The following is a 17,239-nucleotide window of genomic DNA, read 5'->3' as shown; positions in this document are numbered from 1 at the left end:
TAGGAAGAGTGTTAAAAGTCAAAGGAAAACTGTAAATTTTGTTCTTGTTACTAAATATTGTTTGGATTTTTTTAATAGCAATTTAAATGAAAAATTGACCAGTTTGTCCTATCACAGTGACCCAGATCAAGCTTACACTTTATTATTTAATCTTATTAATTCCGAGTTTAAGAAGGTTTTTACTTCTAAATCAGTTTCTGTAAGTGATCGTATTGTGTTTAGTGATTGGGCAACACCAGGTATCTTCAAGAGTCGATTGAAATTATTTGAATTATATAATGAAAAGAAAATAAACCATAGCGAGTACTTTAAAGAATATGTCAAGCGGTACTCAAAGCTCTTTAAGAGAGTCTGTGCTTTGGCAAAATCAATGCACATTAGAAACAAGATTAAAGTATCTGGAAACACAATTAAAACTACGTGGAATATTATTAATACGTAAATAGGAAAAAGTAAAATTAAAAATACAGATTTAAATTTAAAAATTAATGACGTCGATATAAGGGCGGATATGGAGGTAGCAACTGAGTTTGAAAAGTTTTTCACAAATATCCCGATCGTAACAACCAGAACTCTGTTGTCGTCTTCCAGCTCCGCATACTCGATACTCCGAGAATGTGTTGAGGAGTGCGGAACAGGATTTGAATTCACATTTGTTAGCGCCAAGGAAATTTAAAATCATTTAAGAATATTGAAGTTAAGAAAACTGCTGACCTTTGGGGACTGTCTGTTTATATTATATCTTCATTAATTAAATCAATCGCCCCAATTCTAGCAATAGTATTCAATTCTTGTGTCGCCTCCGGTGTGTTTCTAGATTTAATGAAGTTAATTAAAGTGATTCCATTATTCAAATTAGGAAGTACAACCGATCCAACTAATTTTAGACCAATCTCAATTTTGCCCACTTTGAGCAAAATTTTTGAGAAATTAATTTTGAACCAAATGCTAATTCATTTCAATAGACATAATCTTTTTCATTCTAAACAATTCGGATTTACCAAGGATCAGTCTACTGCTGATGCGGGTGTGGAGTTACTCAAAAATGAGGCTTGGGAGAATTCAGAGGACGCTTTAGGTATATTCTGTGACTTGTCCAAAGCCTTTGATTGTGTCTGTCTTGATACACTGATCAGAAAACTGCACCACTATGGCATAAGAAATAAGTCTCTTAGTCTATTAAGCTCTTATTTAAGAAATCGAGTTCAAAGAGTAGATGTAAATGGCAAAAAAACTGAAGGAGCTCTTGTAACTATGGGTGTACCGCAGGGTTCAATACTAGGACCTTTTCTATTTTTGATCTACATTAAAGATTTACTCTTTCATGTATGGGATAATCACAAAATTCTATTATTTGCTGATGACACATCATTTGTTGTCCTTGCAAAGTTTGTTCATTGGGTCAATATAAATAATCTACTTTTAAACTCAAGTAAAACTAAATTAATTAAATTTTCAAGGCCGAATGTAAGGCAATTAAGTACCAATGTACAACTGAATGGGCTAGAATTGGACCCTGTTAAGTCAACTGTCTTTCTTGGCATAACTGTGGATGCCAAGTTACAGTGGGGCCCTCACATAACTAAGTTATCAGGCAGGCTAAATTCAGCGACCTATGCTGTAAAAAAAATTAGACAGATAACTGATGTGGATACAGCCAGAATAGTTTATTTCAGTTATTTTCATAGCCTTATGTCGTACGGGATTCTCCTCTGGGGAGGCTGTGCAGATATTCATTCTATCTTTGTGCTTCAGAAAAGGGCTGTCCGCGCTATTTATAATTTGGGCCCAAGGGTTTCTCTCCGAGAGGAATTCAAAGAGATAAACATTCTGACTGTAACTTCACAGTACATATTTGAGAATTTAATGTTTGTTCATAAAAACGAATCAAACTTTGTGAAATTGTCCGATGTTCACTCAGTTAATACAAGGAACAAACATAATTTAGCCGTACATGCTACTCGTCTTCATAGAGTAAGCAACTCGTTCATTGGTCAATGTATACGTTTCTACAACAAGCTTCCCATTCATGTTCGTAAGCTACCAACTAAGAAATTTAAAACTTTTATTAAATTAAAACTATCCGGAAAAAGGATATTACAAAATATCAGATTATTTAAATGATAAAAATGCTTGGAATTGAACTGCTCGCTTATACAGCTATCATTATTTGTGTATATAATTGTTGACATGTTTTGTGCTTTTGCATATAATCTTTTACAGATTTGTAATTTTTTGTGTTTTTGCATGAATTTATTTTTATTAATATTAATTATTATTTAATCCAATATGCAACTCATTTGCGTCTTTTTTTTATCTTTTCCAACATATATACACGGTGATTTTTTAGTCGTCTTACAAAAGGAGCCCAGTTCATGTATCCGACGTAAAATACCCCTAGGCGCGATTATTATATTTTTATCATCAACTAAGACTTAACTTTACTAAGCACTACAAGACTTAACAACTAAGACTTTAACTCTGACTCCGCAGCCCCTTTGTGCTTGCACACTGGGGACTGTCTCCACAGCTCGCCTCTGTGTTTGCGCATAGGGGGCTGGGGTGCCCGTTCCAAGCCCGGATAAAAGAGGAGGGCCCGCGTCCCTTTGGGGCACTCGGTCATTACTTATGATGGCTGACTGACACAATGGGACGCACCATATATAGGTTTATGTAATCTATCCCTTATAAGGTAGATATATATTGCCCACTATGTAAATATGTATACAGTCTATGTAAGTCTATTCTACACCCACACACAAACTCCACCACCTGCACCGCGTCTCATAAGAGGATATGTTGGCGCGGGCCTGCTCATCACAACATTCCGTGATGTCGGGTAAGGTAAACATCCTCCCGCGTGTTTGTGCCGTGCGTGGAGACCCGTAAGGCAGGACGAAGGAAGCCTAGAGGTTGAGCTGAAGGATGGCCGGGTCAGACGTCGTCTAGAAGCAACAGAACTCTTCGGTCTGGACTTCTGCTAAAACGGGAGGCCTGGGTCTAGTCACCCCAGGTCAATCGGCTGCGGCAACCCGTCCGAGGGCTGCCAGGCGAGGTTCCTGAACATGTGGAGGCGAGCGGTTCCGTCGCGATGGTAGGTCTGCGACTTTGGGTGGTTCTTACCCTCCACCCGAAGGTAATCGCGGCCACGATTTCGACGGGGGACTGCGCCGTCTGCTGCATGGGACCTATATCCTCGTGGTAATCCTGGCGTCTGGATACGCTCGGTGCTCAGCGCCCCCTTTTGCGGGCTCCAAGGAGGGTGGGAAGCTACGAGGATGAAACCAACTAAAGACCCTATAGATAGTAAAAGGGACAACACAAAAACAAAAGCCATGCCAGCAGCGACCCACGCGCCGGTGAAGGATGTGACGCTAACCAGTGAACATCCCTCCAACAACCACCACCACAATCGACAATCTGCTGCGCTCCCGTGCGCGCAGGTGAGCAACGACCCGTTGGATCTGTCTAACCTCAAAGCTGCCATGCCGCCCTGCACCCGTCCTGCGGAAGCACTGTGGCAGGTGGTGGAGAGGAAGGGCAAATCCAAGAAGGATACGCTGGCCAGGCAGACAGGCGCCGAGCACCCCAGGAAGGGAAGATCTCGAGAAACTCTCGAGAGGCCAGCGTAGACGACGAGCGCGTGCTGAGCGGCTGCGCCGGCTTGAAGAGGCGGTCGCGAGGAGGGCACAGCCAGAGGTCCCCCGACCAACGGCCCCGGCGAGGTCAGCAATGGCCAAAGCCGCCCCGACGTCTGAGCCGAACCAAGGCGCGGGACCCAGTTCCGCTGCCAGCGCGGGAATTAATCCCACTGCAGGTGACGCGAAAGGCGAAGGGGCTTCTCGCGGTCGCCCCGGAGAGCCTGGCGGCGCCGCCAGCAAAGAAGTAGCTGCAGTAAGAACAGTCCCGCGTGGAAAACGCAGGGGTTAACCAAGATGGGTGAGACGGGAAGAGGCCGCGCTGGAATCTCGACCTGCGAACGGGGGTAAGAGGGCTAGGCGCGACGACTCTCTGACGCCGCGAGAGAAAGATAAGCGCGCCAGACTTAAACGATCATCCTTAGGACCAGGAGCGGTCAATTACGCCCACGCGCTGAGGTCTAACGACCTTTGCGTGGCCGTGCACTATGAACTCCCATCGCGCCATCACAGAGGAGCAGTACCAGCTCATCCAGGACAAAATCATGTAAGAGTATGATGCGACTGTCTTCTCTAGCGACCCCACGGTGCGGACACCAGCGTTCAGAGGAAGGACCTTCCTCAGCGACGGCGTCATAAAGATGTGGTGCGAGGATGAGTTCGCCCTGGACTGGCTGCGCCGCACTACAAGCAGGATATCTTCGCCGCTACCCGGCACCAAGCTGGTCGTATGCCGGCAAAAAGATATCCCAAAACGCGTCAAGGGGGCGATCTACGTCCCCGACTTCACCGACGGCGACGTGGACCGCCTCCGCATCCGTCTGCACAAGACGAACGCCGACACCTACGACATAAACAGCTGGTGTCTATATAACGTGCAGCGTACGCCCGGATGCGACGGGATCAGGCTACTGCTGGGGATACCCATGCAGGAGGCCAAAATCCTGAAGCAAAAGGAGCGGCGCCTACGTTATAAGCTAGGGTCGGTCTACGTAAAGATCGTAGACGACAGGGACACCGATGACACCAAGGGGGAGAAGGCGCCCGTCACCAACGCACCGAGCGACGAGTCTCTTAACCTCGCCCCTGGCTAGGCCACAGAAGCTCCAGTAGAGGTAGCCACCAGCGTCCTGCGACACCCGGGCCCATCCATGGACCAGGACATGCCTGCAGACCCGCCAGCCCGGCCCCGGGAATCAACCCCGGAGGCCGTCGACTGGTGGAGGCGCGTAGAAACCGAGGCGAGGGAGGAGATGCTGCTGGGTAGTGATGGACCCGACAGCTCCCCGACCAAACCCCATTAAAGCCATCCAGGCCAACCTCCAGCACAGCCGGAATGCATCGGCCATGTTGTGCAGGCAGCTAGAGGGCTCTATGGAGTCCATAGCCCTAATCTAGGAGCCGTGGATTAGGAAGGGCAGGATTTGTGGTCTCACTAATACAGGACACAAACTGATCGTCAAAAGCACCGTAAGTAACCCACGTACTTGCCTATTTTTACCAAAACATTACAATGCAATAATCATGACTGAGTTCTGTTACAGGGATCTCACGGCTGTAAGGCTCCTAGTAGACACTTCCAATAGCCTACCGAGTGTCGTAATAGCATCTGCCTACCTGCCGAGCGACGAGGTCACACCGACGGCTTCGCTGGTTGCACGAATCACCCGGTGCGAAGACGAAGGTCTGGAACTCATCATCTCAGCGGACTGCAACGCGCACCACGTCATCTGGGGCATGGATAAGTCGAACGCGAGAGGTGAGGAACTCATGAACTACCTTTTTTCCACTAACCTTAATATCCTCAACAGGGGCTCAAAGGGGACCTTTGTAACCTCAAGAGCACAAACAATAATCAACATCACCCTAGCCACCAAACGGGTATCTCAGCACATGTCAAACTGGCATGTGTCTGGTGAGTTAACCTGTTCGGCCCACAGGTGGATTCGATACCAACTAGAAATGGCCATCGCTTCTGCAACACCAAGACGAAACCCTCGGAAGATAGACCGCAACAAGTTCAGAAACTTAACGGCGGAGGGTCTGAGGGAGGCAGACGCCAAAATCCACCACGGCACCACTGCAGCCTCTCTTGAATAACTGCTTTGAGAAAGCCTGTCCTTCAACACTACCCGTAGTCAAACCGAGGGGTGCGAACCAGTGGTGGGGACCTGAGCTAGACAAACTCCGTCACAGCACAAGACAACTGTTCAACAGAGCAATGAACACCAAATACCAAGAGGACTGGGAGCTCTATAAGGAAGCCCGGCGACTTCTAAGGAAGCGTATCCGACTCAGGAAGGCGGAAGCCTGGAGACATTTCTGCGAAGATATTTCAAGCAACAACCAAGCGGTCAAGGTCAAAAAGATCCTATCATGCGAACCTGAGCGCAACATAGGGTCCCTTAAAAAACCTGACGGGGAATACACCAGAACCGACGATGAAACATGCGAACTGTTACTCCAAACCCACTTCCCGGGCTGTAGAATCACCACGGCACTGGACAACTACATTATCACGTCGTCGCTGATACAAGAGTGCCACCAAGCACTCGAGCGCATTGCCGTAGGCAACGTGGTGACCCTGCAATGGATAAAAGGCCACAGCGGATCCCTAGGAAACGACGCTGCTGATCAGCTGGCGAGGAGGGGATCGGACACGCGGATCTTTGGCCCCCGGCCATATCTGCCTGTGCAGGCCTGTGCAGTGCAGGTCATGGCTAAGGCGACAGACTACTAACAATCACAACGATCGCTGGGCTACAGTGAACGGCTGCAGGCAGTCAAGGGAGGCGGTCCCTATCTGCTCACCGAGACTGTCTCGCAGCCTGATTGGGCTAAAGCGTGTCGACTTACGAATAGTGGTGGGCTCGCTGACCGGGCACATTCCACTTAATAAACACCTTTTCATCATCAATGTTACAGATAGTCCACTATGTAGAGGCTGTCTTCAACATGAAGAATCAGCGGCACACGTGCTCCTGGAGTGCACGGGGGTCGCGGAATGCCGGGCAGGGATCCTCGGTTCACCGAGCTCCGTCACAGAAGCCTGTTAACGTCCCAGGAGACTTCTGCGCTTCTGGAGGGAGTTGGGATGGCTGGACTGACAGCCTCCCAAAGCCACACATGACGGCCACAGGCCGACTTGGAGCCTACGTGCGGAAAAAGGAGCCCATCACCAGTACCATCAACTAAGACAAGACTAAGTACGAAGAAAAATTAAACAAGAGAAATCTGAAAATACTCTTAAAAATGATAAAAACGCCGCTGCCCGCGCCCCTCACCATTGTTACAAGGCTCGGACCGCGCTCGCAACAGAGCTGTGTTTCTAAAAAACTACGAATTGCATCATAATTTTGAAAAAAAATGCATTTTAAATGTATTCAATATCTCATAAATAACTATTTTTTTATCGTGAACGTGTTGTAGTCATTGGATACATGAACTGGGCTGCTTTTGTAAAGGCGCGTACGCACGTACGAACACGAACATAGCGAACACAAACACCAGACCCGAACATTTGGTTCGTACGTATGGACGGCATATTCGAACACGAACGCAAACATAGTTCGAGTCGAGTTCGCGAACAACAGTCGTGAACTCTATCTTAGTAGCCATGACGGCGCCGTTGGAAGTGGTCGATTGTGAAGTAGCGGAGAATTTTTTAATGTTCGCAGTGATTCACGAAATGTTGTTTCCTAAAGCGGATCCTAGATGGTGGGAAACGGGTCCGCACCCCGCCCAGATCTAGGTATACGAACAGTTTTGTTGCGTAACATTTATTAAAGCTCTTCGAACACCGTCCATACAGAACACACTACAAGGATCGCCGCGAACATGTTTGACGAACAGAGTGTTCGATGTTCGATAGTGGTACGCACGTGCGAACCAAGTTGTTGCGTATCATGTAACGCAACAAATTTGTATGCGGCTTAAGACGACTAAAAAATCACGGTGTATATATTTGTAAGTATAAACCTTATGCAGGTATATTATTATCCATTCCATTGAAATACTCTGCATTAGTTTATACACTTTACTCTCATTTTAAAACTGTCTGGACTTTACAAGAGACTACGACCCCTAAGTTTGTTTCGACATTTCTTCTCAGGGTAGTCAGATAGGAAATGTCGGCTCCAGCGATCTCATAAAAAGATATGTAAAAGTGATGAAATATCCTATTTGCAGAATAAATGATTTCATTTCATTTCTGCTTTATATGTACTTGCGTCCGACAAAAGATCTTCTATTTTGCATTATAGTGTGATGTAGCCATGATAACCGTAGCGTTTCCTTTATCTGCACGGAGTATAGTTACATCTTGTCTGTTCTTGAGGTTCTTTATAGCGAGATATTCGGCTTTAGGGAGGTTTGGTTTGGGCACTACACTACGACGTAAAACAGATGATACATATGGACGATGAGGATGTGGGGATTTGGTCTGGATGTTGAAAATTAGGCTCCTTTCCAATTTGTAAAATTGTAATGTACGTACTTAACAAGGTAAAAATTGAAGTTATAAAATTATAATGAATTAATGACTATAATCCGACGTTGGTTAAGAGGCTGGATGGTTGTGTGTGCTCGGCGTTCCCTTCGAGCGGCAAATGGCAGAGGCCAACGCGGCGCGCAGCGTCGCAGGCGGCCGGCAGCTGCAGGAACAATGTTCTGGTCCGCTATAACAGGAAGCGGACATAGTCTGTTGTAAGCTCGCCGTATCGTGCCAGACGCAGTGAGCACGTCGGCGACTCGTGAGACTCCGTCGGTGCCAGGGTAGAGGCGCGTTACGCGCCCTAGTAGCCATCTGGTGGGAGGTGCTTGGTCATCCTTGACCAGCACCATTTCGCCTATTTGAAGTTGCTCTCCTTGATTGCGCCATTTTTGTCTTCGTTGCAACTCTGTAATGTCATTGTATTCCAAGTTATATCTTTTCCAAAAATGAGCCTTTAAAGTTTGGATTCTCTTGTAACGAGATAACGTGTGTATTCTTGTAGCGTCCTCATCTTTGACCTTTGATGAAGGAAGTAGCGGAGTTCGTCCAATTAAGAAATGTGATGGTGTAAGAGCGATTAGATCTGAAGGATCTGAAGATATTGGGGTGAGAGGCCTCGAGTTCAGGACGGCCTCAATCTGTACAAGCACAGTGTTCATCTCCTCATATGTCAAGTTTGCTAATGATAAAACCCCTTTTAAATGGAATTTAACTGACTTTACCTAACCCTCAGCTAATCTGTTGAAATGAGGACTATAAGCTGGTGAAAACTTAAACTGAATTGACATTTCCGATACCTTTTCACTGATTTTGTTTGAATTATGTATCAGGAATCGAGCTAATTCCTTGGATGCATCTACAAAATATCTACCATTATAAGAGTAGATGATGGCTGGTTTTCCTCTGCGAGCTATGAATCTGTGTAAAGCGGACAGAAATGTTTCACTACTCAAATCAGTCACAAGTTCAATGTGCACTGCTTTAACGACCAAACGTACAAATATGCATAAGTTGGACTTAATTAATTGACTACCTCTGCCCTTACGATTCAATATCATGACTGGCCCTGCATAATCTACTGCTGTGTTTAAAAATGGATACTCAGCATGTATTCGTTGTGGTGGAAGATTCCCTATGATTGGTTGTTTAGTTTTTCCTGAAAATCTGCAACATTTGATACAATTGTGAACAACCTTTCGAGCAAGATTTCTACCACCAACAACCAAAAACTTGTGTCTTATAGTTGCCAGTAATAATTGAGGACCTGCATGCATTAATAGTATGTGATAGTGTGTAATTTGATGGGATGAATGAAGTAATATGGGATGTTTAGTATCATAATCATATAATGAATTTGTTAATCTGCCTCCAACACGTAGCAAATCTTGTTCTTTATTTAAGAATGGACTTAAACTGCTTAATGGATTTTTAATAGGTAACTGTTTATCATTTTTGAGCAAACAATATTCCGTGTGATATGTTTCTCTTTGTGCAAATCTACATATTGATAATGATGCTGACTCTAACTCATGTAGTTTTAAATAACCCAGACGCCTTTTATTCTTATGGCACAAATTATGTATGAAACGGTGAACATAAGCTATGACACGTTGTAATTTGCTAAAATTTGAAAATCCCTTTATAAAGTTTGAATAATAAGTGACAACATCGGTTTGTTCACTTGCTATATAACACTGTACTTTATACTCTGGTAGATCTTTATCATTAACTAGCTTTTGCCCGCGACTTCGTTCGCGTGTAATAGCGACTTTCGGCAGAAAAGATAGCTGTGTCCGCGAATCTGTTAGCGTGTGACTCCTTCTGTTATTAAGTTAATGTATTGGTAATATTGTTTAGATCACATTTACATGAGGCTTAAACTGTATTGGAAGTTGTTGCGTCCGGCACGTGAACATAAAGATTTCTAGAACTGCTAACCCGGGAAAGAGCAACGTATAACTGACCATGCGAGAAACAACTGACACCGAGATCTACTCCGGCAACACGAAAAGTCTGCCCTTGAGCTTTATTAGTTGTCATTGCATAACACACCGATACCGGGAATTGCGTTCTTTTAAATTGGAACGGAAAATTATTTGGTATAATGGGTATTCTGGGGATAAAGACGGTTTCTCCTGCACCGCAACCTGTTAAAATTTGAGCCTTGATTATATTTTGTTGCAACTGGGTTACTTTCAGTCGAGTTCCATTGCAAAGTTGTGGTGGTCTTAAATTTCGGAGTAGAATAATCGGAATGCCAATTTTAAACAAATTTCATGAGAAGGAAGTCCGGGCATATTTAAAGAATTTAAGAATTCTATCGAGTAGGTAATTAGTGGCTTCTTGTTCATCGACCATTCTATTTATTGATCTATAAACTTTGCTTTCCCCCTGTAGATTTGACAGTATTTTGTTATTAATCTCAAATGCCTGATCATTGCGAGGAGTTAAAATGAATCTTTCGCTGAGCCAAGTATTGTCCCTATTTAATATATTTGTCACCGTAAACCGACGATATCAGATGTGTTTGAGATTGAACTATACAACATAATTCAGGCGTCAAAATAAGTTTTCCTTGGTGTAGTTGTGGATAGGTACCTCCACCAATCTTTAATAATGTATTAGAAAATTGACTATTATCTGGATTATCTCCAGTTCTCACTCGCATGTTTATAGTTAAATGCATCGATTGTATATCACTCCACAAATAAGAGCTTTTCAGGCAAGCCCTAACCTCATCAGCTCGGGTTTCCCGTAGTATTACCGGTAAGGTTTGTCGGAAATCACCACAAAATAAAACCGTGATACCGCCCATCGGTCGATCATTTTGTTTTACATCCCTTAAAGTTCTGTCTACCGCTTCTACTCCTTTTCGATGGGCCATCGTACACTCATCCCATATGATTAAATTACACTCGCGTAATACCTTAGCTTTGTCGCTATTGCTTGAAATACTACAGGTTGGACTTTCCGTGCGATCTAAATCAATTGGTATTTTAAACATAGTGTGAGCAGTTTTACCTCCTGGTAGCAATGTTGCAGCTATCCCTAATGAAGCCACGGCAAGAGCAATTTTACCCTGGTTTCGAACGGAAGCTAATATTAATTTAGTAACCATATTGTTCCCAAATTATTTTGAACACTCTCGCACATGCGATCATAGACTGAACAGTTCTGCAGTTGTTCTGCAGTCATCATTGGGACACCGCTTTCTAATGTCGTCAGCAGTTCCATTGGGTTGTAACCAATCTCTGCGGAATATTCCCTTTTAGTAACGTCTCCGAATGAGGTTGGTGTTGGCAATTTTGGCAAACCATATTCACATAGTAATTTACCGCCTACTGCTGTTAAGTCATCCTGAAGAGCCAATAAACACTGATTTATAGCAAGATCACGGACGTTATCATTAGTTGTGCCTTCATCATTGTGAGATATATTCCTAAGAAAGTCTTCTGCAAGTTTTTCTTTATATTTTTCCCATAATTGTATAGCATCTGACAAATTACAAAATGTTAGTAATGTTACAAATAAATGGCGTAACCATCGTGGATTATCACTAATACAGGATTCTGCTAAAGCGTCATCCCAATGCTGATCATTTTCAAGCAAATGACGCGCTTGTCAAGCTTTTCTAAAATCTATAAATGAGGTTGGTCCTCGCACTGTGTGTAATAATAATCGCAAATAGAAACACTCAGCGTTGTTAGGATGAACGGTATACACTCTACCAAGAACATGTTCTGTGAAAATACCTGACTCGCCACCTACAGGCCTGCCACGGCGTCTCCGATTAAAGACACCTCGTTGCTTATTGTAGGTATAATACGATGGAACTTCCTCATACAAAAGAGATTTTGCAAAATCATCAGTTTGGCAAAGTCGAAAGAATGCTAATTAAATTAAATTAAATTAAAATTAAAATTAAATATTCTTTATTTCAGGCAATTAAACCCATAACATGCATAACAAAAACATTGTGACTTAGACTACTAGAAACTAATAATAGAAAACTTTAAAATAAAATAAAATAACAATATTAAAATAAAACTTAATCTAAATGAAATTAAAAATCCTATAAATCTTTAATCTCTCTTTTTAGAAAGACGTTATGGAAAACAGAGGACACAATGTTGTTGTTACTCAGGGCTACTCTGCTGTAGAATGATACCCTGAGCCTCTGCACTAGTGCGACAAAACCTGCAACTCTGTTCTCAGCGAACATGTCAGTCGCACTGCACCGCCAGGGCAAGTTCATCATTACCCGGAAAGCATTGTTATATTGTACACGAAGAGTGTTGAACGCACTTCTCGTGAACCGGTACCAGAGTTGGCTGGTGTAGAACGACTGACAGTACGCCTTGAACAGCGTCACCTTAACCTGTTTGGAGCAGTGGTAGAATCGTCTGGCTAGCATGTTACTCCTACAGGCTATACTGCGCCTCTGTCGTTCCATATCGTCATCATCCATTAGGTTTTCTGTTATAATATGTCCCAGATATTTAAACTTTTTAACAATTTTAAGCACGGTTCCACATAAGCTTATCGGTAGTATTACATCAGGGCCTTTTTTACACTTAAATATCATAACTTCCGTTTTTTTTACATTGTATGTTAGGTGGTGTCGTGTTGCATATTTTTCACATACATTTATTAACTGCCTAATACCGTTGACCGAAGGACTGAGCAGCACCATGTCGTCTGCATAACTAAGATTATTAACGCGCACTCCGCCGACCTGGCATCCGACTCTGGTGCTGCTCAGCTCCTCGATCAGCTCGTTTATGTATAAGTTGAATAAGACCGGTGACGTCAGACCACCCTGCCTCACTCCACTTGTTAGTCTATAAGTCTCCGACAGAGTGTTATTCCACTTCACCTGATTTATTTGATTGGCATACCAGTATTCTAAAACATTTATGATTTTCGGTGGTACTTTGGTTTTCCTTAATTTGTCCCACAGTATACTGTAATTTATAGTATCAAATGCACGGCTTAAGTCCAAAAAGCATGAGTATACTGTGGTGTTTCTATTTAAATACTCGTATACCGTATTTTTTAAGGCAAATATAGCGAAATCGGTGGACGAGCCTCGCCGGAAACCAAATTGTGCATTATTTAAAGGTATATTGTTTTCATTCAGATGTTTCATAATTAAAGTTTCAAATACTTTAGAGAATATAGTTGCCAATGAAATAGGTCGGTAATTTGACGAACTTGACACATCACCAGTTCTATTTTTTACAATAGGAACAACAACAGTTCTCATAAAATCTGCAGGTAAATAACTATGTTCAATACACAAATTAAATAACAACGCAAGCCTGTCGAAAAGTATCTCGGGTGCAAATAAAAGGTGCTCGACGCTGAGCCCATCGTGGCCCGGAGACTTGCCGCGTTTCATGCGCGTGACGCACTGGTACACGTCGTCCGGTGTGACGCGCAGCGCGGTGCTGCTCTCGTCTGCGGTCTCCGGATCACCACGGGTCCCGCGCCTCGCCTCTAAACTCTGACTAATGGAACTATTAAAGGCAGACTGAGACTGTAGCAAGGGATTAAATTTATTAACAAACAAGTTAGCTATACTAGAAGGGTCTTGGTTTCCTTCAATAGACAAAGGCCTATTCGAATTATAATTTAGTTTATTGGTTTCTTTCCAGAAATTCCCAAAGTCTTTATTATTTCTGTACGAAGCTATGATATCCATTTTTATTTTTGTTTCGTTTAATTGACACCACCTGATTTTATTCTTAAAAATCTTTTTACTATTTATCATGTTTTCATATACAATACCCTGTGTAGGGCGTCCATAAAAGTTCCACAATTGAAAGTATTGCCTAGCTATGGCGTGACAATCTTTAACATGGAGGTTCCAACCAATGACTGGTTTTTTACGGTCATGTATTTTACCTCGATATGAGTGCTTTGCAGCTTTTGTTATACTGTTTACTATTTGGTTATAATATGTATCAATTAAACTGTGATGCTGATAATCATTGCATGAATTTACTCTACATGAGATAGTGGGCCACTCATATGCATCTAAATACTTAAAGCACAAGCCTGCATAGTCATATTTCTGTTCTGAATTCCTAACACCCCATATCACTCTCTTAATTGAGTGACTGTGAGACTTATCTGACTTTGGTATTAACATATCAATATTGCATTCAATAATCATAGGAAAATGATCTGAATAATATACATCATTTAAAACATAAATTCTTTCAACCATATTTAAACCAGCCTCGGTAACAATACAGTGATCTAACCAGCTCGTGGTGCCGTGGGCGTCACTTAGATAAGTAAATGAATTCGCAGATGTTCCAAGTAAGGCAAGGTCGGCACACACCCAACTCTGATCATTACAAAAATCTAGCATCTTACCCCCAAATAGACTACTTGAACGAGACACATCGGCATTGAAATCACCAAGCACTAACACTGATTCTATGTCGTTCGTTTCGATAACTGCACTAATAACACCCAAACATTCCGTAAACAAAGGTAGATTGTCCGCGTCCTCCGTAGGCATGTAAACCGACATTACTATAAAGGTGCGGCCGGCGGTAAGCTGGATACACACAGCCGCAACGCGCGTCGATCCGGTGTTGATTGGGCTTACATTAGGAAACACGGATTTTCTCCATAAAATTCCTACTCCCCCGTAAGGTCTTCCTTTTAGCACGCCTGCCGATGTATCTACTGCTGACACTCCGTGACCGGAAAAATCGGGATGAATTTTGTCCAGGTAACCCAGGTCATCTGGAAGTAGCCAATGCTCCTGGAGTGCAATAATGTCATGTTCTTCACATAGGTCGGTAATATGGTTAGCACATCGTTTTATAGATCTACAATTAAAAGAGACTATGCTAGTCTTCATTTTTAGGTCTGGTATTGTTGTCGTTCTTATAAAACTTGCGTTTAAACGTGTATTTCCTGTATTCAACTCCACACGGCCAGAACTCAGCGCTAAGGAAAATGTTTTCCTGGTCTTGTGTAATCGTAATTTTAAACGACGAAAATGCTGTCTCTTTGTATTGGACAAGTTTTTCAACCTTTATGACCGTGTGTCCACAGTCCTTAATAAAATCGTAGATGTCGCTTTCCGTGGTATGTTTATCAAATCTAGAGGCGTATATGTAAGATAATTTAGGCACTATTTTAAGTTTGCTGGAGGTAAGTATAGCTTTTCCCCGCTGATTGGGAATCCTATCGCCTGTATAAGTCTTTTTCTTCTTCTTGTTTACGACAGTCGTAAAACTATCATCAAATTGTATTTCATCAAAGGTGTTATCTATTAGTTCCGTCGTTTTCACAGGGCAACTTTGCAATTCGGTAGCTTTAGGAATTATAGTTATATCGTTGTCAAAGCGATCAGCTGACGGGGTCACGCGCGGCGCGATCGAGCGCGCGGGAAGCGACGGTGTTGCGGGCGCGGGGGGCGGCGCCTGTACAGAAGCAGTGGCGGGCGCAGCGGTGGCGCCCTGCGCGGGCGTGCGGAACGGCAACGGTGTCGACGACGGAATGCAACAAGGCGCATGCGCGCTGGACGTTGCTTGCTGCCGCAAAGACGACGCACTCGGGACGCGCTTGGCTTCGTTATTTAAAAATGAGCCGTTGTTATATTTCGCGCCAATATTTTGCTCACTTTGTGCCTGATATTGACTACTTTTAATATTTTCTATCTCTTGCTGTAATTGAAACAATTCCGATGCTTTTATGTAATCTGTTTGGATACAGTGGATGCTTTGTTTAAGCACTAAGATATCTTTAAGTAGGCTCGTTACATCCACGTAGTCGAAGGTCACCGGCGGAAGACGGTGTAGATCTTTCGCCACGAAGGTGGGCAATGAAGCGGGCTCTGTTTCTTTTAGGACTTTAATAATATCCTGTAGTAGTCGTTTGTTCTTGCCGTCCCCTTTTCTTGTAGATCGACAGTTTATTGCTTCGAAGACAATGTTTTTAGCGGTCGTTATATCAGCCTCTTTAAAGTTAGATTCACATATCTGCACCAAACTTATTTCGTCCATAATATCAATTTTACATTGTAAAAAGCACAGTAATTCGTTTATAACTAGGTTATTACACTGATTCGGCATTTTACTATTTCATTAATTAAGCGGGTAGGTAGTACAGCAGGTGCGTTGATGCACAACCGTACGCGGGGGCGGCGCGCGGGGGACTGAATAAAGTTGTTTGTGTAGGGTTCTCTAATCGTTCTGTAACATTTTCGGCGTTGAAATATATACGTTGACCGCCTTCAAGATGAACATCTAGATGAGTCACAGGTGGATATCTTTCGTGAATGTTGAAACTTAAGATCCGCCGCACAGCTTCTGAAGAACTAATATACATATCTGCCTGACTGAAATCTAGTAATTTCATTATGTTCATTTCTCAACGCAAATGTAGCGTGGTCACTGCCCTTATTAATGTACTTACAAATATATTTTATTGACTCTACACTATTACACATTTCAACATTTATGTGAGTTTGAAATGTTCTAGACAACACAGGCGAATACGGAACGCCCCACCTATTATCTAAAGTTACCTGTTGTCTAGACACTCATTTTTCAACAGTAAAACCACCATTGTCTCTTCAACGACGACGATATAATGGGTATCCATCATGTCCCGTTACAGTTTCATCCACTAAGCATTTTGGATATCTTTTAGTGCAACGACCGTCTTGCATGCAAGTAGGATTCCCGTTAAATGCACCACATGGACCATGTATCATATGGGTTTTAACAATGTCGTATAGCACGCGATCTGCAATCGGACTTGGAATTTCAGCACTGATTAAACTGTCTACATCATTAGGTCAAACCTCATCTTTTAACCATAGCAGGATATGTGCGTGAGGTAAGCCGCGTTTTTGCTATTGTACGGAACCGTACATTACTCAAACGAGTTACGCTCGTGCATTCTGCACACGCAGCTTTTATAATGTTGCAAATATGTAAAATCTATAATAATAAATTTAGTGTTAATCTAACATTCATCGTGGCCGGTTTTATTTCATTATCCTAATAGGATCGACCCATCATCATTATATCACTAAAGGTGTAGGGGATCATCCCTACATTTTTTTTTTTGGTCCTTC

The 17,239-nt window shown here is 43.0% G+C and overlaps 1 protein-coding gene across 1 annotated transcript; it reads right to left on the bottom strand.

Annotated features, from left to right (window-relative positions):
- Window positions 1-14,999: 14,999 nt before the first annotated feature.
- Window positions 15,000-16,160, bottom strand: LOC113507846. Its single transcript, XM_026890770.1, has one exon. It carries the CDS (start codon window positions 16,158-16,160, stop codon window positions 15,000-15,002), a length of 1,161 nt encoding a protein of 386 aa, XP_026746571.1.
- Window positions 16,161-17,239: the final 1,079 nt, after the last annotated feature.

This window comes from Trichoplusia ni, unplaced genomic scaffold (genome assembly GCF_003590095.1).
Source record: "Trichoplusia ni isolate ovarian cell line Hi5 unplaced genomic scaffold, tn1 tig00003304, whole genome shotgun sequence".
NCBI classification, from domain to species: Eukaryota; Metazoa; Arthropoda; class Insecta; order Lepidoptera; family Noctuidae; genus Trichoplusia; species Trichoplusia ni.
This window is presented reverse-complemented; position numbering and strand designations above follow the sequence as displayed.

What these genes read in the sequence shown, in the direction of transcription:
- LOC113507846 (XM_026890770.1), bottom strand. Translation starts at nt 16,160, where the DNA reads ATGGACGAAATAAGTTTGGTGCAGATATGTGAATCTAACTTTAAAGAG.